Source organism: Protopterus annectens, chromosome 6.part1, assembly GCF_019279795.1.
Source record: "Protopterus annectens isolate FY-2018-M chromosome 6.part1, PAN1.0, whole genome shotgun sequence".
In the NCBI taxonomy this organism is placed as follows: Eukaryota; Metazoa; Chordata; order Ceratodontiformes; family Protopteridae; genus Protopterus; species Protopterus annectens.
This window is the reverse complement of record NC_056738.1, coordinates 58,836,056-58,864,024: the sequence shown is the minus strand read 5'-3', so window position 1 is coordinate 58,864,024 and position 27,969 is coordinate 58,836,056. Positions and strand designations below refer to the sequence as shown.

Sequence of the window (27,969 nt, the reverse complement as noted above, 5' to 3'; positions counted from 1 at the left end):
TGGGAGGTGTTGGTCAATGTGTGTGTATGTACCTTTAAGAACCTATCCAAGAGTTGCATAAGTGTATAAATACTGAGCACATGTGAGCCTGACTGCCATTTTTTATAGTTAGCTGTTGAGATGTAAGCATGTATGTGTATGAGATCTGTCTGTTAACTAGTTTGTTTATATTTTATGACGCTGCTCTCCATCCTGATATGTTTCTGTGTATTAAAGTATCTAAAAAAAATACCCCGCCTGCTTGTCATCTGTGTTAGAGAAGGATAACCAACATGGTGCCAGAAGTGGCATGTCTAAAAGACATGGTGTTAGAGGCGACATGGCTAAAACGACTTGAGGCACTTGCTTGGAACTGGTACAATAATCAAGAGTGAATCATCCCTACTGTATGTATACTTCGCAAAACAGGTCAGAAATTAATCTTAGATATTAAAACTTGCTCAGCACTATTTCTTATTTGCAAAATATGAAATGAGTCATACAGAACATTCTAAATGGTGTTCTCATAAACCAAAATGTATGCTATTGATAAAAATATTCAAATTACTACAGAAAATGTTTGAAATAAAGTCCAAGTTTCATAAAATGAGTAAAATAAAGGGAAAGACCACATTTTTCAATGCAGGCTTAGTGAATCCATATTTTTCATATTAATCAAAGATAGAATTATCAGAAGTATGTAGAGCGTTCACATGTTTATGCAGTATTACAGTAAAGTTATTTCACATAATACAGCCATTACAGAGCATAATTTGCAAAGTACAGTATTTTGAAGAGTTTATTGTGCATTTGAATGTTATTACAAGCTCACAGAACAGTTTGTTCATACATAATTACATGGGCCATATTTTCAGTGTGTTTGTACATACGCTGTGGGTATGGCAGGCAAATTTGAAAACCCAGTGCATCTGTGTTTGAGAATAATAGTGCAAAGAACTGGAAAGTGTTTGAGCAAGAGTACGACATTTTCATACAGGCTGCAATTTCTGATAAAGGTGACAGTACAGAGGCGTTTATTCTGCTGGGTCAGAAGCCATAGTAAGGGAAAGTTCATTTCTGTATGCACCTGCTATCTATACAGGAGAGGGGGGGAAACCATCATATTGTTGTACAGGCTGAGTCAAGGGAGGACCCAGAGTGCTTAAAACATAAATTTAGAGAAATGTGTAACCCCCAGACAAATGTTACAATGGAACGGCACTTATTTTACACAAGGGATCAAAAGCCTGGTGAAACTTTTGCAGCATATATAACTGACCTGAGAAATAAGTTTAAAATGTGCAGATTTGGTGATTTAAGGGATGAGTTGATAAAAGACAGACTTGTGTGTGGTATTAAGATGATGCTGTGAGAAAGATTTTGCTTCATGACAGTGATTTAACTTTGAACAAGGCCGCTGAGATTTGTCAGATATAAGAGCTACAGAAAGGCACACAGATATGCTTGCAGATGAGAATAGATCTAAAAGTCACAGTGATAAAGCTCATGTTGATAGTATACAGCATGTGGTTTAAAAAAACAAGGCCAAGCACATGACAGCAACTGTAGCCCCTGCAGCACTCTCTGGTAAACTCTAGAACTTTCTAACGAATTCCACAGTTTACACAGTCTCAGTGAAGCATAAGAGTGAGTCAGCAAACTCAAAGCATGGGCCCCAACCCAGATTCATTGCTAGCTGTTGTAATTGTGGTGGAAGTCATGCATCTAAAAGGGAAACATGTTTAGCTTTTGGTCAGCAATGCCACAAATGCAATAAGTGGAATCATTTCAAAAGGTTTTGTAAATCAAAAAGCCAGCATTCTTTTATTAAAAGGGAACATTTTAAGAAATGAGTTGATCAGTTAGAGAGATGTAACCCTACTTTTTATATTGATGGTGTGTCAGTGCTTCATGAAACAGTTAATGCAGTAGATTTAAGGACAAATAATGAAGTATTTTGTACTGTTCAGATAAACAGAAAACCCATAGAGCTCAAAGTTGACAAAGGTTCCAAGTGCAATGTTATGTCAGCAGAAATATTTGCTAGAGTGTGTCATGGAGAAAGACTTGATTTGGCAAGGTGTGTGAAGCTTGTTGCTTATGGAGGTGAAGAAATTCAGACTGAAGGCTCAGTAGTGTCGTCATGCTACTCTGCTGGGAGAAGCTACGACTTGTTATTTTATGTGGTCAAGAGGCAAGCCCAGTCATTATTAGGACTCAGATACAGTTTGAAACTGGGACTGCTTTCATTTAATAAGGAAGTCCACTAGGTCAGCTTAAAAGACCACTACTCAAATTTTGCCCAGTATATTTTTTTCCAGCTATGCTGATCTTTTTTCAGACAAACTAGGCAAACTTCCATTTGTGTACTCCATGGTTAGACCCAGAGGTCAGTCCAGTTATCAGGTCAGCATGTAAAGTTCCAATAGCCATGCAGGACAGAGTCAAAGCTGAGCTAGATAAACTGGTGCGACAAGGTGTGATTTACCCAGTTGCAACTCCAACTTAGTGGGTTATATTGCATAGTGGTGGCTCATAAGAAAAGCTCAGTTGACATCAGAATATGTATTGATCCACAAGATTTGAACAAAGCACTAGAAAGACCTCATCATCCAATGTGCACAGTGGAAGAAGTCACAACCTTGATGCCAAATGCCACTGTTTTTTTCTGTCTTCGATGCAAAGAGTTCATTTTGGCAAATTCAGTTTGACAAAAAATCCTCATTGCTTACTACTTTCAGTACTCCATTTGGCAGGTACAGATTTTGGAGAATGCCATTTGGGATAAATTTTGCAAGTGAAGTCTTTCAGTATGCAATGGCACACATTTTTTCTAGGTATTCTTGTGCTATTATAGTAGACATACTAGTAGGTGGTCAAGGTGAAGCAGAGCATGATAGAAACCTCAGAAAAGTTCTAAAAAGGGCACACCAAATGAATCTTAAGCTCAATCCACAGAAATACAAATTTAGGCTACAAGAACTTACTTATGTTGGTCATTTATTTACTAGTACAGGCCTATGACCAGGCCTTTCTAAGCAAACAGCCATTCTCAAGATGCCAGCTCCAGACAATGCTCAAGCCCTGCAATATTTTCTTGGCATGGTTAACTATCTAGACAAGTTTATTCCAGACTTGAGCCAACTTTTATCACCACTTAGAGAGCTAACATGTAAAGATGTATCCTGGTCTTGGTCAGAGCAACACCCAAAAGCATTTGATGTCCTGAAACAGAGAATTGCTAGTCTACCAACTCTCAGATACTATGATGTTCGCAAACTAATTACGCTTTCCTGTGATGCTTCAAAATCTGGTCTTGGTGCAGTCATTCTACAAGAAGATCAACCTGTTGCCTATGCATTGAGAGCTCTTACTGAAACTGAGATTCAGTATGTCCAGATTGAGAAAGAGCTTTTGGGAATTGGGTTTGGATGTTCAATTTTGGGAATTGTGTTTGGATGTTCAAAGTTCCATGGTTATATTTATGGTGGACCTATCCAGATCGAAACAGGCCACCGACTTCTAGTCACTATCTTGAGAAAACCTATGCACTGAGCTCCAGCCAAACTGCAACGCATGATGCTGAGATTGCGAAAGTATTTCAATCTTGTCTACAAGAAAGGAAAACTTCTTTATCTTGCTGATAAATTATCCAGATTGCCCAGAAACATCACAGAACAGCATGAGAATGAGAATCTTGATTTTGAAGTCATGGAAGTGAGAAATTTTTCTTCCACACATCTTAATGAGCTGAGAGATCACACAGCCACAGATCCAGTTTTACAGATGCTCAACAACTTTATTCAACAAGGATGGCCTTCAAAGCAATCTAGCTTATCTCAAGAAGTGCAACCTTATTTTCAATACAGAGATGAGATTTTGTCTGACAAAGGTATCATTATGAAAGGTCAGAAAGTAATTGTTCCAAAGTCCTTGCAACCAGAGTGCATTACTATCTTGCATCATGGTCACCCAGGAGCTGACTGTACTAAAAGAAGGGTGAGAGAGCTAGTATTTTGGCCTTCTATGTCACTAGACATTGAAATACAACTTTCATCTTGTTCCATGTGTAAAAGTACTAAGCCACATCAGCAGAAGGAACCACTTCAGCTAAACTTGATTCAAGAACTATCTTGGTCAACAGTAGCCACTGGCATCTTCAAGTGGAATGGGCAACATTATTTGGTGTTAATAGATTCTTACTCCAATTGGTTCGAAATTGACATACTTCCTAACCTAGCATCCGGTACTCTCATTACTAAGATGAAACATCATTTTGCAGTAGACCGTAGTTCGCACAAAGTTATTTCCGACAATGGCATGCAGTTTACAAGCCAACAGTTCAAAAGACTTGCTGAAGAATGCGACTTTACTCATGTCACAAGTAGCCCTATGTACCTGCAGTCAAATGGTTTGGCAGAATGTACAGTTCAAAGTGCAAAACAGTTACTAGAGAAGTCAAAACGAGACAGTAGTGATGTTTTCCTGAATCTCTTGAATCTCAGAAATGTTCCCTGTGATAAACATCTTGGTTTACCTGCTCAGAGATTTCTGTCAAGACAAACCAGAATCACATTACAAATCAGTAGTCAATTGTTGGGTCCATGTGTCAAGAACAACAACGTCAGTGGAAACCAATCTGTTGAAGAAGTGTTTAACCCAGAAGTCCTACTACGATAAAACCAGCAAACCACTCAGTCCATTACGAGAAGAAGTGGTAAGGATGCAGATGTCCAGAGGTTATGATCAGATTGGTGTCGTGAAGAGTATTTGCCCAGAGCTGAGATCATACATTGTAGAATCACAAGAAGCAGACTAGGTGGAATTGGAAGCATTTAATACCAGTGTCCGAGCCTGCACCACAGCACACAGCCCGTGAGAAAGATTCTTTATCTCAAAGTGAGTTATCCAGCATTCTAATTCCAGAGGAAGATTCAGAGAATATTCCCATTCCTGTGACAAATCTAGAAATTCCTGATATGAGTTGTTCACCGATGACTGTCCCTGTTGCTAAATTTAGTTTAGATTGTTATGTTACAAGATATGGTTGCATCTGTAAACCCTGTAACAGACACAAAGCAACTTGGACATGAACATTGTGTTGTGTTTCTAATGTCTATAGTAATGCATGTCTAGCTCTAAAGTTGTTTTTACAAAGGGCAATCTTTTTAAGAGGGTGTATGTAGATCAAAGTGTGTATGCACCTTTAAGAAGCTATCCAAGGGCATGCACAAGTGTATAAATACTGAGCACGTGTGAGCCTGACTGCCATTTTGTAGTTAGCTGTTGAGATATAAGCATGTATGTATATAAGGTCTCTCTGTTAACTAGTTTGTTTATATTTTATGATGCTAGTATCCATCCTGATGTGTTTCTAAGTATTAAAGCATCTAAACGAAATACCCCATCTGCTTGTCATCTATGTTAGAGAAGGACGAGCTACAGGAAGGGGACAAAATCCTCATCGGCGTAGGTCAACCACATCCTCAACTGTTAGCTAATGTGGCCATGTCTGATCACGCTCCCATAGTGACAGTATTTCCACTGCTCCATTAGTGGGTGAGCTGTCCAAACCCAGACATGGCAGGACATGGGGTTGTGGTCCATGGTGTCCTCATGAAGGGAGCTCATCCAGCAGACAACAGTCATGATCAGGTAGTAGCAGTGCATCTGACTGTGGGTGTGGACATGCCAGTGCTACTCCTGGCAGAGCAGGTTCTCATGGTCAGGGATGACAGTGATGAACAACCACCTCTAGCATGCATAGCTCACACCTGTCCAACATACCAAGATGTAGAGCTAGCACAGAGCTTGGCTGTGTCCATGCAGACACTCACACACCAATTTCACCTGGAGAACCCCTACAGACACACACAATAGTTACATGGTTCAGCTTTGCAGCTTAAAACTCATTTTGTCTTATTGGTTATTTGTTGGTGTATCCAAATGTCTGCCTGCTTCTCTTTCTTACTTACACATGCACTCACCAACCTTTTGTGTCAGTCTAGGCTTCCTACCCCTCACACAACACCCCGTGCAAGTGATGATAACTGTGCTATATCACTGTTTTGTATCCTTTGGATTCAGGGATACTTAAGCTTTGTGTCTGATGCTCAGGTTACATAGCTGACTTTGTGCTTAGTATATCTGTATTTGTGATGTTGAACTGGTAATTATACCTTTGAATTATACTGCTCTTAGAAAGTTAGACAGTTGATAGCATCAAAATTTCCCAACTTTATTGTGAATTATCTTGTGAGGGTTGTGAAGTCTGAAAATGCAGTGTGTATCATTACTTTCTAACTTCTTTCTCTAACAGTTTTCCAATACAAACATATGGTACTAAACTGATGGCATGCAGTGACCATCATTACTTTTGAGAGGTATGACTGTGTGAATCTTTGATGCCTGAGGCCTACTACTTAATAATGGACATGTATAAGTTAAATAAGTCTTTGCTGTCACATGTTGAGGTCATTTCTCTACAAATCTCTCATCTTTTACTTAGGTACACTACCAGGTTAAGAAATGCAAGGATATGCCACTCATTCATATTATTACACAATACACTTCAGGTTCAATAATTACCTTGTAAATGCAGTAGTTACAACAGTTTTAGTTCAGGGATGAATCTGTCTGATGCAAGCAGTATACAGTCAATACATGGGCGGTAAAAGTTGTGAGAGTTACCTGGCATCAGTGTTAGTGTATGTATGTATGTAGGAGGAATGTTTTAGGCCCTTAGGTGGCAAGTGAGTGTGCTTTGCGTCGTCTCTTAGCAATTGCAATGGGATATTGAGCACATCTGTGTCTGTCTACACCCCCAGCAGCTGCTGCTTCCCCCTCTGACTCCTCATCTGCGGGTGGCTGTGGTGACTTTGGCATTGGTGGTGGGATGTGTGCTCTTCCCCCCTGTTGACCCTGCTGAAGCTGTTTTCTCGGGATGATGTTGTGTAGTATGGCACATACTGTGAATATTTCAGTACATGTCTGTGGACTGTACTGCAGAGCTCCCCACAGATGTATCTAGGCACCAGAACCGTGCTCTATGATATTTTTGGTTTAAGGGTGTGCCCCATTATGGCGTTCTTCAGCGGCTATGTGTGCATTTCTGATAGGTGTCATCAGCCATGGTTCCAGTGCATAACCTACATCCCCCAGTAAATGACCCCGTGTTATATTCCTCCTAGAGAACGTCTGATACAGTTATGAGGTGTGACAGATATGTGAGTCATAGTAACTGCCAGGGTTGCCAGCACACACATTCAAGATGATTCCCATGGCATTACACATTACTTGGCAGTTAGTATAGTAGAAGTCCTTTCTGTATATGTAGAGCTTTCCCTGTTCCCTGGGTGGTGCCTTAATTTCTATATGTGTGCACCCAGTACTTCAGGGTAGTGATACAGGGTAGAACTCCTGCATATTTCTGGCCCTATCCTCAGGAATACGGGGAAAATATATGTGGTCTCTGGCATGTTGGAGGATCCTGGATTCTGATGCCTGTGACACCCCCAGCATGTCCCCTATTGGTGTCTGAAATGTACCTGTAGCTAAGATAAGTGCTACACATATGTTTTGTTTCCACTGGGATGGGATGGGTTCCCCTGGCTCTGAGATGAGGATGATAGAGGTTGCAAAGTTTCTGTAGTGTGTCTTTATCTATCCTGAAACGCTCTACAATTTCCATGTCATGTAGGTTGTGATAAGTTAACTGGGGTCTGAAAACTCTTCTCCTTCTTGGCTTTGGTCTATTAGCAGCAGCAGGAGCATAGACTTCAGCCTGTTGCACATACACATGAATTAAAGCAACAGCAGCCCCTAACATTCTTTCTGTGTAGACTCCGTTCTGTTGCTTATTCCAATAGATTTTGGAATTCACAAGGAAAACCAGCACTGAGTCTGTCCAGTTGCTTTACAGCTTGTTGAACAGCACCTCCCTCTTGGATTGGTTGATTAGCATACAATTCAGCTGCTTATGCTGTAATTACCATGCCATGGTGTTTACTTTGTTTGCGTGGTGGTGCACATCTCATACTGAATCCAAAACTGTGCACTGCCATTGTAAACAGACCGTGTAGGCTTCATAGAATCTAGCTGCTTCTTAAATTCTTGTAACAATAAATTTTCTGATTAATTCACACCCTGTCTCTCAACCTTGCTCTCCCTATGGACTGTAAACTTGTTCAGCACCTTTTTTATTATGGATTTGCTGAAGACTTTCTTATTTCCTTGTACATAGTTGCTTGTATGTTGTTTATGTCATGTCACTTTACAGTTGCTTAATTAAGTTCTGTTCCAAAAAGAAAATCCTTAAGTAGAAGCAAACAAATATGACTTTAGTACAAAATCAACAGAACATCAAAATGCAGCAGTACTTTAGTTAGAGAGTAGTTTTCATTGAGTCTGGAGCAAGGTAGAGAAGAGGGGAGGTCTGAGATTGCAGCTACAAATGTTTAGAATGGAAACAAATAGAGTAAGAGTCTTTCACGCACACAAGGGTAATGGGGATTAAAACAGCGAGGGTCTACAGCAGTAGTACAGAATCATGAAGGACAAATGAGAGGATTAAGTTCTTCAGTCAGGGTTTTGCTCAAGAAGAAGAAAGCATATGTGAGGCAGAAGACAGTACAAGAAAGTATGTGCTTACTCTTCAAGGTTGCTACTGCTCTGTTTGCTGTACGACAGAAAATAGTTGATAGCAGGTACTGTGACTGGGACAGATTGAAATGCCATGTAATCTGCCTTATTGTCTGATGCAAACTAAGTTCATGTGTGTGTGTATCAGTAAATATTATTGACTGTTAATTTTGTCAACAATGTGAACTGAAGGTTCCTTTTTTGCCAAACTTTCACTTTATCAAGCATCCATTAATTGGGATGTCTGTGTTGCAAAAATGGTAAGTAGGTATGTATGAGGCTTTAGGAGTGTGTGCATGTGTGGGTTAGCACTGGAGTTATATAAGAAGATACTTTTAGGGCTATGTTTTTGGGTCACAGAGTTTGTGTGTGTGTGTGTGTGTGTGTGTGTGTGTGTGTGTGTGTGTGTGTGTGTGTGCACGCGTGTTCGTGCGTGTGTGTGTGTTTGTGAGCAAGTGTTTGCTGGTTGGATTTAGAGATAGGGTTAGGGATAGGAGATGTTTTATTCAAAAATCTTTATTGACAATAATTTTAACAAATATATTGGAAATTACATAACCGTAGCATTCAAGCATTCATGAGGGTGAAATATTAAACAATATATAATTATAACAGAATATAACAAGCAACAGTTAAGAAGAAATAAACTATGTGCAAGCATGCTAATTGTCCATATTGTTAGGCATGATATGTAACTTTGTATGATAAAATGAAGGAAAAATTGAAAGGGGAATAATTTGATGCACTTGTAAGCCCAGATAGAAAAGAAGCAGGTATAGTAAAGGGCTGACAACGTGGTATAGCAAAAGAAATAAAGCCCAAGGTCTTCACAGATATTAGGAAATATTATTATGAAAATATTATTCAACAAGGTGTCCCAATATTAAGTAAATTGTGGGTGACGTTTGGGTAGGAGATAGTTTTACTGTAGTGCTTGTTTGTTTGTGTCTGTCTGTCTGTCTGTATGTATGCATATGTGCCCTTTGTCTTAGTGTCTTGATTAGTGGTAGTGTCAAGGAAAGTTTTTTTTAAGGTAATGTGCAAGGATAGAGTTAGGGCAGAGTTAGGTTTAGCAGACACAAGTAAGGTCGTACATCATGTCTACTTACTCTAACCCTGCTCCAAACCCAACTGTGCACATTAATTACCCTAAGGAAAAGCACCCAGATGAAGCTTGCCTGGTGTTACTGTTTTTTTTTTTGTTTTTACTTAGAGTCACTGATCTCAAAATAAGAGCTTTTATTGTTCTTTCAATCAATGTAAGTTTTGGGGAGTAAGGGTTTGGTGAATGTGTGTATCGAACTGCAGTGATCTAAGAAAGTGGTGCTGATCTTTCTGCATGTAGAAATGTGTGTGTGTCTGTGTGTGTGATGTTGATTGCAGACAGGATGTTGCTGATATACATATGACACCAAGTTCAAATTTTACTGTAAATCCAGGCATTACTTGCAAACTGGAAAAACAAAGTATTCTAATCTTGAGGAGCAGAGAGCAGTAATGTTCCTCTTCCCTTTTATGAGACAGAAAAAAAGCATTAAGGCATATGGTATGTGTATTTGGGTGTATATGTGTGTGCGTGTGCATGCTTGTGTATGTTTTTATGCATGGGCGCATGCACATGCACATCTCTGTTTGTGTGTGTGTGTGTGTGTGTGTGTGTGTGTGTGTGTGTGTGTGTGTGTGTGTGTGTGTGTGTGTGTGTGTGTGCACGCGTGCGCATATTTGTGTATGTATGTGGTAGAGTGAGGAAGAGTTTAATATAGATACTAGTATTAAGATTGCTTATTTGCATTTCATAATATTTAAACTTTCCTGTAGAAACATCTTCCTCTAAACTCTAAATTTCACTCATAAAAATGCTGAATCTGATTTTTAAGAAAGAATCTTAATTGTATCAAAGAATATGCAAAAACATGTGAAAGAATATATTGATGTGTTCATTCCTAGGTGTGACAGGCGTAATGACTGTGGGGACAGCAGTGATGAGAGAGGATGCACATATCCATCATGTCAGCAACATCAGTTCACTTGTCAGAATGGTCGCTGTATCTCAAAGGCATATGTTTGTGATGGTGACAATGACTGTGGTGATGATTCTGATGAGACAGATCACCTTTGTCTTACTCCAGAAGCTACATGCCCCCCCAACTATTTCAAATGTGAAAATGGCAATTGCATTGAGCAGGGAAAGGTCTGTGACCGAATGGATGACTGCTCTGATAACAGCGATGAAAGAGGATGTGGTAAGTTTTTCACATTTTGTTAGGTAGCAAAGTATTCATAATGAATGGCATATAAAAAGTAAACTAATAACTAAAAATAAACATTTTTTATCAGACTAAAGTGGAAGTAAATTTAATGAGAGGAATGGACTTATTTTTGAATACAAAATACCATCCCTTTTGGGATTATTGAGCTCAAATGATAGAATGCCTAATACTGAGGTAACATCTGGTTTTAGATTTGTGCACAGTTTCTGGACAGAAAGTTTGAATTAATTTATGTGCTGATATGTCAGTCTGTTCTATGCTAATGTCCCTGAGTCACTTTAAATGGTTGTCATTGTATCATAATTTGCCCAAAAATATATAGTAGATTAATTCATACTTATGTAATTTTTTTTCTCTCCAAGGCTTTGTTATATATCGACTGTGTCTAAATAATATGACAGTGTTTTTCCTTTTCTTTCCCTTTTCTCTCGCATTCATTACTGCACAATGACAGTACCTTGTCTAGAAGCAGTCAGCATTTTCATTTATTCCTTTTATGTATGTCACTTGCAATCTCCTAAACAAACATATGTAGCCCTTTATTGTTTCAACAAGAAGTACAGAGCCTCTAATGGGTTGAATGCAGGGACCCATTATCAATTCACTCATTCTCTCAGCTATAGGTAGCACATTTCCTCTAATGCATGCCTGTGCAGTCCGCTGACAACTCACAGATACAAAACATGCTGCATTTGACCAAACAATGCCATAGGTATTGTATCAGGTAAATACCAGAAAACAGTACAACACTTGCCAGCTTGAAATTATGGAACACATGACCAAAGATCTGCAGGATAATGCAGTTATATCTCCTCTTATTGTATGCATGTGGTAGGGTTAAGGGTAAGGCATATATGATTCCTGGACTTTGTCAATACAAACCCACTGGAACAGTTAGAGTACCTACAAAGGGAATAGCATCTTGGGTTTTGTTCTTACCAACATGGAGACATCTTGCACCATCGCTTCCATATCTTCTTCACCTGTTAGGTCTGACTTTAAAGCCCTCTACTTCAAAATTAAACTGAAACCAGAGATCCCCTCCACCAAAGGTACCTTTATAAATTTCTGTAAGACACACTGCCTAGTCCTAAGTGATACATTGGCAAATTTCAAATCCCCATCAAACCCTGTTAACTCCACGTGTACCTCCACTATATACCAGCATGTAAACAGCTGTATAATTACAGCTGCACCTTGTAGGAGCAATTGAAGGGCAAACACCGGAGACAAACCCATATGGTGGTACCATAATATCAACAACCTTTACAATAAAAGGAAGAGAATTGTTGACCAAAAATAAGAAGTGTAACTCCCAGAAGGATAGAGCCCTCAGCAATGAAATAAGCAAACAACTCAGAAGCCTAATTAATTCCACCAAAGCCAAGTTTGAGGCTAAAACAGCTACCAAAGCCAGACAATCAGAAGGCCTTTTTACGTTTGTTCATAATCTCAAAGGTACAATGCAGCAATGTGCTGAGCTGATTTTGAATGACGTTATCTGTACTGAGGCTGAAGAGCAAACCTACTGGCCAACAAAGTTAAGTCTAACTTTATCCCACCTCCCTTCAAGATAATACCTGAAACTTGTATGCCTCTGGCTATCACACAAAAGCAAGTCCTAAAAGTGCAATCAAAAGCTAAAAATGCAGCATCAATGGGTCCTGGCGATATCCGAAGATGCATCCTAAATAGAATGAAGCACAGTTTAGCCACCCACTAAGAACACTGTCCAACCTCACCCCTCATACATGTTTTATTCCAGTGGAGAACAGCTATAGTCTTTCCCTGCATAAGGGTGGAAACTTCCACAGACCCAGGCAATTGCAGACCCATATGTCTGACCAGCTTCATATGCAAAGCCATGAAAAGACTTATCATGGGATTAATCAATAAGGACATAGGAAACCTCTGAACACTGGACCCATCTCAGTTTGGATTTGTCAAGGGCAGGTCATGTTTAATGAACCTGGTGGAGTTTTTTGAAAAGAACTTCAAAGCAATGAATGAAGATGAAATGGTACACACTGCATACCTCGACCTGGCCAAAGCTTTTGACAGAATCCCCTACTCAGACATTGTAGAAAAGCTAAATACACTGAAAATAAACCCCTATGTCAGCAGCTGGATTGAAAACTTGTTCAAAGATAGGACAATAAATAACTAGTGCAAAAATCAGAGACAGATACTAAATGCCAAGAAATGCATTATTGTATACTTTGGGAAGTCATCTCCCCTGGAGAACTACCACACTGATAGTACACCCCCTTAGGCTTGATCCAGTTTAAGGATTTGGGAACTTATGTGGCCAGTGACCTAACTTTCGGCCAGCATGTGCCCATTGCCATACTAAAGTCCTTCTATATTACACAACTTATAAAAAAAGGGATTGCGTCTAGATCTAGGGATGTCATTGTCCCCCTTTACTCAGCCCTCATTATGTCAGTCATTGAGTACAATGCTGCCTTTGTCATTATCTGTCCTGATACATGCAACAACTGGAATGGCCACAGAGATACCTTACTAAAAGGATACAAGGCCTAAACAACATGTCCTACATGGACCGACTTAAAGCCCTATCAGTATCCTACACACTGCTAAGATGTGACCTGTGTCTGCCATACAAAGCATCCTCTGACCCAAGACTAATAGAGTTACTGCACATCAGCATGTCAAATGGCATCAGAAATACTTGGTCTAGAGATCTAAACCTCTTCCTCATCATGAACATAACAGTTTTGAGGGACAGGTATATCTCTTATAGGATGCCACTACTCCAGAAAAGACTGTGCATCCATGGTAAACAAATCTCATCCATGTCCATATTCAAGAGCAATTTAGATCTATGAATAGGGGAAAAAAATTACTTGAGAACCCCCCCCCCCCCGTACAACTAATGGATAGAAGCAGCTTCTAAATGCTTTATCGCATGCTCGAGTCCCCACAAATTATCTAATGTGTGATCCCAGTTATTCTCATTAGGGGTAATCTATTATTATTAACCATGGAATTAGTAAGGCCAGTCTAGCACCAAATGGGATAGGCTAATTTGAGCACCAAAAGGAAAATTGCTAGGCTTAAAATGGCCTTCAAGGGCAGCTAGCATAGTACTTACCTATGTACCTATGTATCAATGTACCTGTGGACACATTTCTGTCTTTGGAAGTACTATGATGCTACACTGGGAAACCTTGATCTCCTCCCCTCCCCAGATGCATTCCATATTAGGTCAGGGGGTTACCTGAGCTTTTTGGAACTGTAGACTGAGTAAGAGCACCAGGAGCAGATGATGGTCAATTGTGAGGGGAAAAAAGAGTTCAGAGAGACTGTGAAATCAGACAGAGACTGAAAATAGAAGGAAACTATTTATTTATTTTTTTTATGTACTACTTAATGTACCAGACTAAAGGCAAGGAAAAAGCATTTTGTGGTTAGAAAAGGTTGCTGTTCTTTAAAGGCATGCTTGTTTGAAGTTCTCTGCCATCTGCTAAATGGACAATGAATTGCTTTGGTACAGTTCATTTGCTCCTAAATTTAGCCTGGCTTGGTATACAAACTGTGCAAACACTTGGTGTGCAAACTGACACGCATATGTTAAAAAGTGAATCAGAAACCAAAAACCATAATGCAGGGCCGGTCTTAGCTGAACTGGCACCCTAGGCGAAGTAGTACTCCAGCGCCCCTTAAGCCCCACCCACACCAGCGCCCCTTAAGCCCCACCCACACCATACTCCTGAAACACCCCTATAAGCCACACCCACATGAAGGTCACTCCCCAAGAAAGCCACTCCACTCATTTCCTTCATTTATTTAAATGCACAGGAAGAAAAGATACCTTGTAATATAGTTAAACTGCAAGTGAAGGAAAGTGGAATTTTTTTTAATAAGCCTGCTTTATCTGTTGCTCCTTCACACATTTTACTGTAAAAGTCATGTCCTCAGAAAATACAAGCCCATGTGCCTTCTTTCAAAGGGATGCTTAACTTAATCTAAACAGTTTAATTTACTTTGGTTAGGCGAGCAAGCCTTACAGCTCAGTGAAAGTAGAATAGCAACCTCTCTCCTCCCTGTGTACAGTAGCTTAAACTAGAACAGCACAAACACAGATAGACTTAGCATAAGCAGTAAACTTCTCTGCCATTGAAACGGCATGAAAACCAACATTCATAGAAAATGCATCAGGCCAGTGGAGGATTAGGTTTACTTTTGGGTCGTTTTCAAAATAGACTCCTTGCACACATTTTAGGGCAATGCATACATGAATTTGTTCTTTTTTTCACCTTCCTGATTGTATTAAATTATATTCCTTGTATAATACAGCACTACTTGTTAGAATGTGTTTTAAAATTTGTAGTTTTAAACATTTTAATAAGCAATGAAACAAAGTATAAACCAATGACAAAATTACCCATTTCAGAAAATTTCAAACATAAAAGGCAACCCAGACTTCTGTCATGACAATCCACCAATATCACTCGATACTCAATCTCTACAGAAGTAAAATCATTGGAATAATTCCACATTAAAAGAAATCTGTAACTAATGAAGAGGAATGAAGAGGTTGCTACTGGCAAACAACTTTACACCTCAATGTTTCATCTACAAATTCAGTGCCTGTTGCCCTTGCATTAATCTATATTACATTCAAAAATTTGGTAAACTGGTAATATTGCAATAGGAGTTGACTAAAACTGACAAGTTCATAGTTACTAGGCATCTCATACAAAAGGAGGAAACTCAGGAGTGTAGAACCCCTATTCCTCCTTGTAATACACCAAATAATCTGCAGTCATATGGGTACTGCGATATCAGCACTTCATCTACATGGCATGGGAGTAGAATCCACAGCCGTCTGCACCAAAGGCAATTATGCTACTAACACTGCTTTCAAATTCTACAACAGTATGCCATTTGATAAAACAGTTGCACATTGAAAACAGATTTAGCATGAGCAGCAGTAAACTTTCCTTTGAAATGTTTGTTGTTTGTCTTTCAGCTTTTCCCGGTTAGGGGTTGCCACAACGGAACTCTGTTCCGCTAATGATTGGCAGTAGCTTTTCACAAACGCCGAGGTGCCAGCTCGATGTTCAACCTTCAACAAAGGCATGCCCATTTACGCATGTCTTTCGAACGCCCACCCAGCGCGGGGAGGACATGCAGACTCCCCACAGAAGGCACTCCCCACACTCCAGCCGAGAATCGAACAGGAGGACCTCTTTCTGTGAGGCAACAATGCTACTGCTGCACCACCGCAGATTTTCCTTTGAAACGTAATCCCTTGAAAATACACCGAAACGCAATCCCTTGAAAATGCACTGAAAACTCTATTCCCTGAAATGCACTGAAACACAAACTCCTTTCTGTCAGCAGTCTGGTAGGTGATGTAAAACAGTGGTTCCCAAACCTTTATGGACGAAGACCCACTGTTGAAAATGGTAATTTTCATAACCCATTACTCATATCAGTATGTGTCGCACTACTGGTCCTCCTTAAAAGACAGGACGCCAGCACCATGGAGTGTTTTTCTGGGATTTAAAAGGCCATGTAAATTACTCTCATACTTTATTAGCAGAGAAAATCATGGTCAAATGGGACCCTAGGCAGGGTAATAGATTGGGGCCCGCCAAGTAGCCCCCCTCCCCAGCCATACCAGTGTTTTGTTACTTGGCTATTTCTCCCCAGTTACTATGAACAATGTTCAAACCTCAGTGTGTATACAATTAGGTATTTTCTGCCATTGAAATAGAATTAAAACCTACTTTCAAATGAAATGCATCTGGAAAGTGGAGAATGAAGTTTACCTTCAGGCTATTTTCAAATTACAGGCTCCTTGAACACATTTTTATGGCCATGCATTCATGTATGTGTTCTTTGATTCACCTTCCTGATTGTAATAAATTATATTCCTTGTATAATACAGTACCAGTTGTTAGTATGTTTTAAATTTGTAATTTGGAACATTTTTCCAGCAAACAGTGAAAAAATGCATGACCCAATAATGATAAAACTGCCCATTTCAGAACATTTTAACCATAAAAGGCCACTCAAACTTGTCATTACAATCCACCAGTATCAGTCAATATGCAAGGACGACTGTGGTGGTGCAGCAGTTAGTGTTGTCGCCTCGCAACAAGAGGTTCTCCGGTTTGATCCTTGGCTCAGCTGGGGTGCCTTCTGTGTGGAGTCTGCATGTCCTCCCTGTGGTTGTGTGGGTTTCCTCCGGGTGTTCCGGTTTCCTCCCACATCCCAAAGATATGCTGTAAGTGGATTGGACATGCTAAATTGGCCCTAGGTGTGAGTGTGTATGTGTGCCTTCCATGGAAGGCTGAGCGCCGGGCTGGCTCCTCAACACGTAAAACTTCACTGTCAATCATGAGCGGACAGGTGATCCACTGTGGTGACCCCTAACCGCGAAAAGCCGAGAGAGAGTATCAATCAATAAGCACAATCTCTGCAGAAGTAAAATTCATCCGAATACTTCTACATTAAAGAGATTTGTAAATAATGAAAAGGCTGTTACTGGCAAGCAACTTTACATTTCAGTGCTTCATCTACAAATTCAGTGCCTGCTGCCCTTGACAGAGTAATTGCCTACTTTACATTAAAAAAACTGGTTAGCTGCTAATACTGCAATAGGGAATGACTGAGAAACCGAAAACTAGGCATCCTATGCAAAAGAGGACACTCAGGAATGCAAAACCCCTATCCCCCCCTTAAAATGCAACAAATAATCGGCAACTAAGGCATTACATACCATACCTCCATACCTCTCGACCTCTTAGCACAAGAAAGCTGGACAAAGTCTAAAATAGTGGGAAGCTGGGGACGGGACAAAGGCCCCCAAAAGAGGGACAGATTAAAATATTGTTCTTGCAGACTTAGAAGCATTTGTCTTAACATGCATTTTCTGAAGGAAATGAGGACCAAAACTCAAATGTTTGACATTTAGCTATTTCAGTCCTCATTGATTTGCCAGAAAACCATAAATTCTATGAGGAATAGGCCAAAACTAGGAGGGACAAATCTGGACAGTTGAGAGGTATGCATACCTCTCAATCTCTTAGTGCAAACAATTTGGACAAAGCCTAAAATAAATGTGGATGCAATGGCCAAAAAAATAGGGGCAGTTTAAGTATTGTTCTTTTTAACTTAGAAAGTTGCTAGAACACTTATTAAAAAAATATTGTGTTGTAAACTCTTCACTGCCCATTAAAAGCACGACACATGTGGCAAATTTTATAGGCAGAATAAGACATTGTGAGCTGTATACTGACTAGATATTGATACACTTATGGAGCTGAAATTAACACAACACATGCCTTCATGGTTTGCAGTGCTATTTAGTGACTTTAGTCCTCCCTGATTTGCCAGAAAACCACAAATTATGAGAAAGACAAAAACTATAATGCTAAATCTGGACACTTGAGAGGGACCTCATATTTTTGGTCCATTTTCCATAGTTATCCTTTTCTGGAAAATTAATGGTAAATCTTTCAAGACTGAAGTTAGAAAATAATGACAGAGATTTGAGTTTCAGACTTCATACCCTTCAGAAAATTCAGCACCAGTGCAAAACCTATCAGCTTTCTATCAACTTTCTAAGTTTGTAAGAGCAATATTTAAAAAGTGTCCCTATTTTTGGACCTTTATCCCACTTATTTATGGTATGACACACACACACACACACACACACACACACACACACACACACACACACACACACACACACACACACACTCTCCTCTTTCATACAGCAACTAATGACTAGTTTAAATTCCACTCCTACTCTGCTCTCATACAGCACACACACTCGCACTTTTCTCTCTCATACAGAAGTGAGCAAAACCACTAGTTTAAGTTATGCACACACACTAGTTTAAGTTATGCACACACACACTAGTTTAAATTATGCACACACACATCTACCACAGCAGCACATGCTAGCAATGATTCTCTCACAAAGCAACACACACAGACGTACACACACCTACTCTCCTGCACAGCAACAAAGACTTTCTTCCAAAGGAACGAACGGCTAGATTAAATTCCATACACACACACCTACTCTCACACAGTATCACACACACTTCATATCTAATACAAACAGAACAGTGAGTTTAAATTCCATACACATACATACATACATACCCACACACATTCTCTCGCATAGAGAAATGAACAGTTTAAATTACACACAGAAACACACACATACACTTACCGTCTTTATAACCCAAATGAAAACATGCGGAGACACAGACGTAACTCTTCTCTTGAATGGCTGGCATTTTGATGACATTGATGTCGTGACACATGCAAGTTTCTCCTTAAAGAAGACTCTTGCACTACACACTAAAGATTTTTTTTTAATTCTCCTGGCTAACCTACAGCTGTAAGTGGGAGGGTGCTTGCCTCGCCTCCCCTCCCCCAACCTCTTCTCTCTGATTCCAGTGCCGGGAAGAGCGCAAACTTTATATTAATTAAAATAAATACATACACACATAATGTGCCCTTTACAAGGCCGGCCTGTATGGCACCCTAGGCGGTCGCCTAGTTCGCCTATGCCAAAAGCCGGCAGTGCCATAATGACAAGTTTTTAGTGGACCAACCAACAAGCTGCAAAGAACAGCTTGAGCTACTGACAGTGCTTGAGCATTGGCTGCAGGAGCTGGCTTTTTGGAATGAGAAGTGATATCACTGTGTTACAGGAATAGAGGGAGACAACTAAAGCTCAAAATATAAAGACGGAAAGACAGAGACATACAGATGTCAAGATTAAAATCCTTCCCTTGGTATAACCCCACGTCCCAATGTAAACACTACCTCTCCCCTTTAAATATCCACTACTGTTAGTCGCTTTCATCTTCCCACCAATCTGCATCTCCCATTATATATCTCCTCCCTCCCCCAATTCACTTGTTCCTTCTACTCTCTCACCCTTGCTCACATTCCTTACACCCCTATTGATGCTTCTCTTACTCTTTCTTGAGGACACTCTCAGACATCTTTTCAAATCTTACTTCTACGCACTTAACAACTTTCTACATTCTTCTCACATATCTCTCTGATCAATAGTAGCAACATGCTTTGTCTAAAGGGAGAGCAAAACTCACGCACTAATATTCTGACTGATTACAATCTTTCCTTCAGACTCCTTTGCTAAATTACATTTTATACAAATGCTATTCCTTACTGACTTATTATATATTATATAGAATGTTATGTACACTACAAGTTGACAATTTTCTGTACTAGTTCGATACTGTCAGTTGTAACTAGGGTGTTAATTATTTGTGATTTTGTTGGTATTTATCTATTATAATTGGAGTTTTTCTCCCTGAGCATATGCTGGAAGAGGGCTGTGATAGCCCACTTGGATTTTCTCGGTAAACAAAAGTAAACTGCATATACTGTAAGTCTTTAGTATATTAATATAAAAAATATAGAATTGCACCTTATACATAAATTGCTTATAAAACACAAAGCTAAAACACTCCCCCCCACAGAAAAAAATATATATGTAATAAGAACATAGTGGGACAAGAACCCAGTACCCCTGTTCATATCTACTTCAGGCATGTTTTTTCCCTTCCTTCACCTGACCATCAGATACCACCAGCTCCTGTCCTCATTCAGTGGACCTACTGAACCCATCTTAGCCTCCCCTGAGCTCAACACAACCCACATACGGAGTTGGTGAGGAGATTGAGGACGTTGGTTCAAGGTTATACTGCTGCTGGATAGTGTGCCCAAGCACCACCCCTACCCTATGGTAATCTTTTGAGCTCAACAACTGCTATCTAACATAGTTGCATGCTCATTTCCACACATATGTAACCACCTAAGTGGTATACATCTTGTAGAATGGAACTCATTAGGCTCTTAAAGCTGCTGTTGCAGTGAGCCTAGGCAGCTTCTCTCCTCCCAAGATGGGCGAGTGAGCATTGGTCACTTGATCCTATATTCCCCATATACTTCAGACATGTTGAAAAGGGTTACGACCTTAAGTTCAAAAATGCATCTATTTTAAAAGAAGGGCAGACTGTCTATTTGGGAATGTATGTTTTTTTGCATGAAACATTTGTTGTGGATTTCTGTTTATTGTTTAGTTTAGGTGGTGTTTAACTTAGATGCTAACTGGCACTGCTAAACTATTACTTTCGTTGATAGCCTGAAGTAGTTGTGAATGGCTAACGGTACGTACGGTCAGGATCAGAAGAACAGTTAGTACTGTAGTCATTTATTTACAATTTGTCAGAAATTAACCATTTTGAATAAATGGGCATTTATCTCTGTGCTGCCATAAGCTCTTTTCAGCAAGATGCAACATCATGGAATTGACTGTAATCAGTACTGAGGGTGTGAAAATGTAGCACCTGGAGCATGAACAGAGTGGGAGTCATACTCCATCACAAGAAATGTATACAGTTCTGTTATATGGGTAATTATGGGGGAAAGCAGAATGCTTTGGTAAAATGTCTGTTGACCTTTTTATGATGTCATATGTTTTTTTTTTTTGCTTAGATACAAAGCTGGCCATATAAGGGGAAGAATGGCTATGCCATTTGCTGCCACGATTGTTAAGGTACACCTTGTAGGGATATGCACCTCTTCATGAGGTTGTCTGTGAAGTGCAAGGAACATAGGCATGGCGTCTATATCGCACCCCCCCATGTGCAGATTAGTATGGGCCATCTTATTGCTGGGCCAGGCAATGTCTTTAGTATGAGATTTATATAGAAACAGTCCCTAATGTACAGCTTAGAATGGATTATTGCAATATCATGTTTACACATTATATGGTCAGTCCTTTTGCCACTGTCAATATACAGAACCCATTTCTGTGAATGCACTCCAATGGGCATTCCTAGACTTGGAGAAAGCATATAACAAGGTTCCAAGAAAGCTGATTCGGGCAGTCCTGTAATGGTTTGAAGTCCAAGAAACATTGTTAGAATTACTGCAGATTATCTACAAAAACACTGACAAAAGTACAAACAGTGTTCAAAATCTCAGAGGGATCCATACTAGAAGTTGGTGTATGTCAGGGTTCAGCTCTGAGCCCATTGCTGTTCTTACTGGTGAGGACTACATTAGCAAACATGTATTGTTTGTATTATGCAATATATATATATATATATATATATATATATATATATATATATATATATAGGTTTACTATTAAAATGTCGAACGGCACTACGTCGACTGTACTATAGTCGAACACGGAAGTTCGAAAATAGTAATGTCGACGTCAGAAAAAACAATATAGGAATGGTTTTAACATGGGTCGAGGTAGGTGTTCCGTATTATTCAGAACTACAAACATCTCCCCTACCTCGACCCATGTTAAAACACAGTCCTAGATTGTTTTTTTGTCGTCGTTAATATTTTCGAACTTCCGTGTTCGACTATAGTACAGTCAATGTAGTGCCGTTCGACATTTCAATAGTAAGCCATATATATATATATATATATATATATATATATATATATATATATATCGAAGGTACAGGTAACCTTAAGTCCTATAGCCAGAAAATCAATCCCAAAAAGCTTTCTTAATGCAGGTTTATTAAATGAAAATAAAAATCAGCGTTTTCGCCACTATAAAGTAAGCAGCTTCCTCAGAGTACAAGTACAAGTGCCAGAGAACACACCTTTATATTAACAGGAAGTAGTTAAACACCACGTCACCTCCCTGTCTAAAAACTGAAGGTGTTTTGAATAATAAAAATACAATATACTCGAAAGGTGACTTAACCATCATAACACATAATGAAGTCACAAAAAGATGTTATTGCTTCAACGTACTACTACCAAAACTTTCGAGTACTATCAGATCATTATCAATATACAATATTTTAAAATATAATAAAATAACAAATGAAAAATATGCATGCTTATAAGATTTTTTAAAAGTACATGACACAGAACGTATCACTAATAAACAACCACAAACGGACATACCCTTCTGTCTATTCAGCTGAGGTAATGAGGTATGTCCGTTTGTGGTTGTTGTAATTGGTGTAAGGTAGTTAAATCGGGCAACTCTTTCACAGTTAGAAATAAGAAATATCTGATCCATCACAAGTTATACTGCGAGTCTAAATCTATAATTTACATAGCAGTATGCAATTGTTGCCCAGCTTTCTATATTGGGAAGACGGACTGTAAGGCCCGTGAACGGTTTTACCAACATTGTTATGCTATTAAAAAGAACCTTAATGATAATGCACTAGCCAAGCACATTAACAACAACCCCGGACACAGCTTTTCTTTTATGGGGATTGATCAAGTCCCCATTGGTATTAGGGGTGGCCCATCCTCTCTGATATTAGAGAACCGGGAACTTGAGTGGCAGTTAAGGGTAGATGCCTTCAGGTTCCCCGGTTTAAATGAAAACTGTAACATATCAGCAGTTCTAAAACTTAGGAGCTATTTTAGATAAAAAATTTTTTTATTAGTGATACGTTCTGTGTCATGTACTTTTAAAAAAATCTTATAAGCATGCATATTTTTCATTTTTTATTTTATTATATTTTAAAATATTTTATATTGATAATGATCTGATAGTACTCGAAAGTTTAGGTATTAGTACGTTGAAGCAATAACATCTTTTTGTGACTTCATTATGTGTTATGATGGTTAAGTCACCTTTCGAGTATATTGTATTTTTATTATTCAAAACACCTTCAATTTTTAGACAGGGAGGTGACGTGGTGTTTAACTACTTCCTGTTAATATAAAGGTGTGTTCTCTGGCACTTGTACTCTGAGGAAGCTGCTTACTTTATAGCGGCGAAAACACTGATTTTTATTTTCATTTAATAAACCTGCGTTAAGAAAGCTTTTTGGGATTGATTTTCTGGCTATAGGACTTAAGGTTACCTGTACCTTCGATCTACAGTTGTTTATTCTTTGTTCTGGTGTTAGTATATATATATATATATATATATATATATATATATATATATATATATATATATAATATATATGGGTCTATTATACATGATCGAAATTTCAGAAAGCTGAAACCCATATGGCCGAGATCATATGTTTCTTTTGAAATTTCGAACATGTAAAAAAAAAAAAAAAAACTTACCTACACGTTGCTAGCAGGGGGGCAAGCCCCCATGCACCCCCTCACACCCCCTGCAATTTAAAAATATCAACTCCGAGATCGCACTACAGTGTGGAAGATGGGAATCTTCCCATTCCGTGCTATATGGAGATGCCTGTTCTGCATTCTGTCGATCATAAGGTCTCGGCCCTATGGGAATCGGCTTTCTGAAATTTCGATCATGTGTAGGGGACCCATACATATATATATATATATATATATATATATATATATATATATATATATATGAAACTGTATAAAGCACCCTTTTTGTTAGTCTCACAAGTCTGTTGTATGTGCTTTAACGTAGTCTAAAGGTGATTTCAAACAGCTTCCTTCTTTATGGATTCCTGTTTATTCTGGAATGTCTTCTCTGCTTTAGCACAATGCTCAGGACCACCATTCTAGGAACAACTTCACCTATTTAGACTCTGTCTAACAGAGCCACAGCTCTGCTTTTATATACCATTTAATGAAATATTTGCTCATTAACAAAAATTCACTTGATAAACCCCTCTAGATAATACAAAACTGTAGTTGTCCGTCTTCAGGTGACAATACTATTCAGACTATTAATGACAATTTTATTATTTACATTAGTGTTATTTACATTTATTTACATTATGACACTTCAGTTTTTCAACATTTTGACACATCGAAGGGTGAAAACTGCTACCCTGTGTTATTAGCTAGCTATATATATATATATATATATATATATATATATATATATATATATATGTATATAAACATATCAAAAATGTTCACCATTCTTTTTTGTTCCAATTGCTTTTACCCTCTTCTACTCCATTTCATTTGCCATCATCATTGTTGCCTATTATTTAGAAATTCTGTACGTCCACTATATAATATTTGGGTCTATGACTATCTTCCAAATAGTTCACTTCAAATGCTTTAGAAATCATAGAATTGTGAAGTCATTTGTGAAAGACAACAGTGTTACACATAGTGGACAAGTCCCCTTCTTCTTCCCCATTATTTAGGGGACTGTATCTCACACACCATCTGTAGTGTCATGAAATCAGCTTTGAGGTTACCATTACATGAAGCAAAGGAAATAAAACTAAGCCAGATCAAGTTTCAGAAGTTGGGGTCCTTGGATCCCACATGGATGACTTTGAGACCAGTTTTGACTTTCAAGCCTTTTGAAAGAGTTCTCTCCAAATCAAGGTAGCAGGTGTCACTACCATGCTCAGAACTGTCCTGACCTCTGCTGACATCTTTGGTTCCTCCACCTTCTGTTTCCACCAGACAGCCCTCCAGGTGCCTTGAGACAGTTCACATTCTGGACTCCCCTTCTGCTCCTGAGTCTTCCCTGGTGCTTCCTGCCCCAGTAGTACACAAAAAACACACTTGTAAAAGGAAGTACTTGGGCTCCCCTCAGGACTTCCTCACTGAAGATACTTAGTTTGATGAAGGGAAGGGTTCCACTAAATCTCTCCTGGATTATATCTGTTCAGAGACATTCTAAAGTTGTTGAGACAGTGGGATGGTTGGTCCACCAATGTCCCCTCCCAGAAGGAATTAATATTCCACAAGGCCTTTGGGGCTGGATCATCTACTACCTGGGTGGTCCCTCCTACTGATTAAGTTATGGATTTGATCTTGTGGTGGGCTTGGAAGAAACCAAAAATGGTGGAAACAATCCCCTGGAAATGGGAGAAGACTTTGTTCTCCCCTAAATACAAGCTACACTTTGACAAGTGTCCCACAGTGGATTCCATTGTGGTAACAGTGACCACAAAGAAAGAGCTTTCAGAGGAGAGCTCTACTATCCATCTCCCTAACAGTGACTCCAAGGTGTCGGACAGATTTAGAAAACAGGTTTTCATTTCACTGACATTTGCATTACAGGCACTGAATTATTCAGCCCACTTAAGGATCTTTCAGGACTTGACCAAAGAACTCTCCAAGTTTCTCTAGGGGTCCTTAACTACAAAGTTCTGAGAAACTGTGGATACACATTCAGCTACCCCAGAATCCTTTTCTAATGTGTGCATATGCCTATTCTCCAGCATGATGGATGGAACCTTTAGAGTAGTGAACACTAGCATTTTGGTTCACCACCACACGTGGATATGTCTTTGCAGTTTTGTGGAGCATTTCAAGACATCGTTTAAAAATGCCACTTATGATGGGTCCACCCTCTTTGGACCTAAGATGAAAGAAATGCTTTCCAGAAGTGAATAGTATGGCACAACCCTATCTGCCATCAAGATCTGCTTTTTCCCTCCCTAAAAGACTTTCTCTAAGAACCAGAAGGGCAATAAGAAGCTTTGGTTCTTTAAACTGCAGGGCTTTACTCCCACCACTTCAGAGAATAATAGCAGTGGACATTGCACTCATGGCAGAGGTGGTCCACAGAACCAAGGATTTTGAAGCCCCTTCATTGATGAATCCTTCTGACAATCCTGAAGTGTTGTCTGACTGCTGTACTCAGGAGGCAGTCAGGGGCGTTTGTTTCTGCACCCTTCGGCCTGGACAGCCATCATCCAAGATATGTGGGTGCAGAGAATCATATCCAGAAGTTACATAATTTCCTTTCTTTCCCTACCCCAAACTCAGAGAAACATCATGATATCCCACCCCTGAAGAGGAAGGCAGCAATCAGGGAAATCAGAAAGCTGGTAGACAAGTGAGTCACCCATGAGGTCAGACCAGCAAAGATACACAGTCTGTTCTTTTTGGGTCCCAAAAAAAATGGAAACCTCGGGCCCATCTTGGATTAACCACCTGAACAAATCTGTGAAAGAAAAGAAATCCTGGATGGCCACAGTTGAGTCCATCTTGCCTCTTCTAGATGTTCTAGGTGGACCTTCAGAACACATACTATTACATAAAAATACCCAGAAAGTTCCTCCACTTTCAACTGAAAGTAAGCAATTTTCAGTTCTAGGCACTGCCTTTTGCCTTCACCACAACCCCCTTGGGTGTTACCAGATGCATGGCAGTGGCTGCAGCTCATCTAACACTGCAAAGGTTCTGGAGGCGGTGTTCTCATATTTGGAAGACGGGCTTATAACTGCTGCCACCAGGAATCTACTAGTCCAAGCCAGGGATATGTTGTTCCTGCTATGCAACCAACTAGGAATCACAATCAGTGTGGGAAAGTACAAACTAACTTCCATTCAGACAATATAATTCACAGGGTTTATATCACCACATTGAATGGTGATAAGTTTGAATGCCCTTTGTTTGAACCGAAAAGTCCGAAAGCCCTAAACAGCGAAGTTACGGAACATCGATTTTTTTCCCAGGGAAAAAAATTGGTGGGCCATCTTCGGGGCTTTGCTATTTCCTCCACTGTAGTGTGATCTTGGAGTTGGTATATTTAAGTAGGGGGGTGTGGGAGGCACAGCCCTCCACATTGGGGGGCGTGGGGGGGGCAAAGCCCCCCACTTCAGTTTGTTTTAAAGTTGTGATTTTTTTTTTTCATGGAGCAGCAATTTTTTTCCCTGGGAAAAAAATCACTGTTCCATGAGTTTGCTGTTTAGCAGTTTTGGACTTTTAGGTTCAAACAAAGGGCGTTTGAACATATCACCATTCGATGTGGTGGTAGATCTGAATTCACAAGATCTCACCTGGATATAACTTTACAAATAACCAGCCTCCCAGAGTCACAGAAACCTCCAGACAAATGTATTCTTCATCTCCTAGGGTCCATTTCAGCCACTGTAGCTCTCATCCCTCATGCCAGAGTCTACATGAGGGTGTTCCAGTGGACTCTCATAATTCTGTGGCCTATGTTATGTAACCCATGAATTTCCTCATCTGGCTCACCAAGATATGCTGGCAACATGTTCAGTGGTGGTTAGACTCTAATCTAGTTTCTCTAAGTCATCCCTTTATTCTATCACCCCTCAGATCACAGTGGATGCTTTCCTGCTCGGTGGTGGTTATTTCAAGTGAAAGACAGTCCAAGGCATGTGGCTCTCCTCAG

At 39.5% G+C, this 27,969-nt stretch overlaps 1 protein-coding gene across 1 annotated transcript in view; it reads left to right on the top strand.

Annotated features, from left to right (window-relative positions):
- The window catches only part of LRP2 (LDL receptor related protein 2), a 1,335,386-nt gene that overhangs the window by 830,118 nt on the left and 477,299 nt on the right, over positions 1-27,969 (top strand). The window contains exon 49 of the mRNA XM_044075346.1: positions 10,567-10,862. Within this exon, the coding sequence (XP_043931281.1) occupies positions 10,567-10,862 (296 nt within the window). The remainder of the gene's footprint in view (positions 1-10,566; positions 10,863-27,969) is intronic.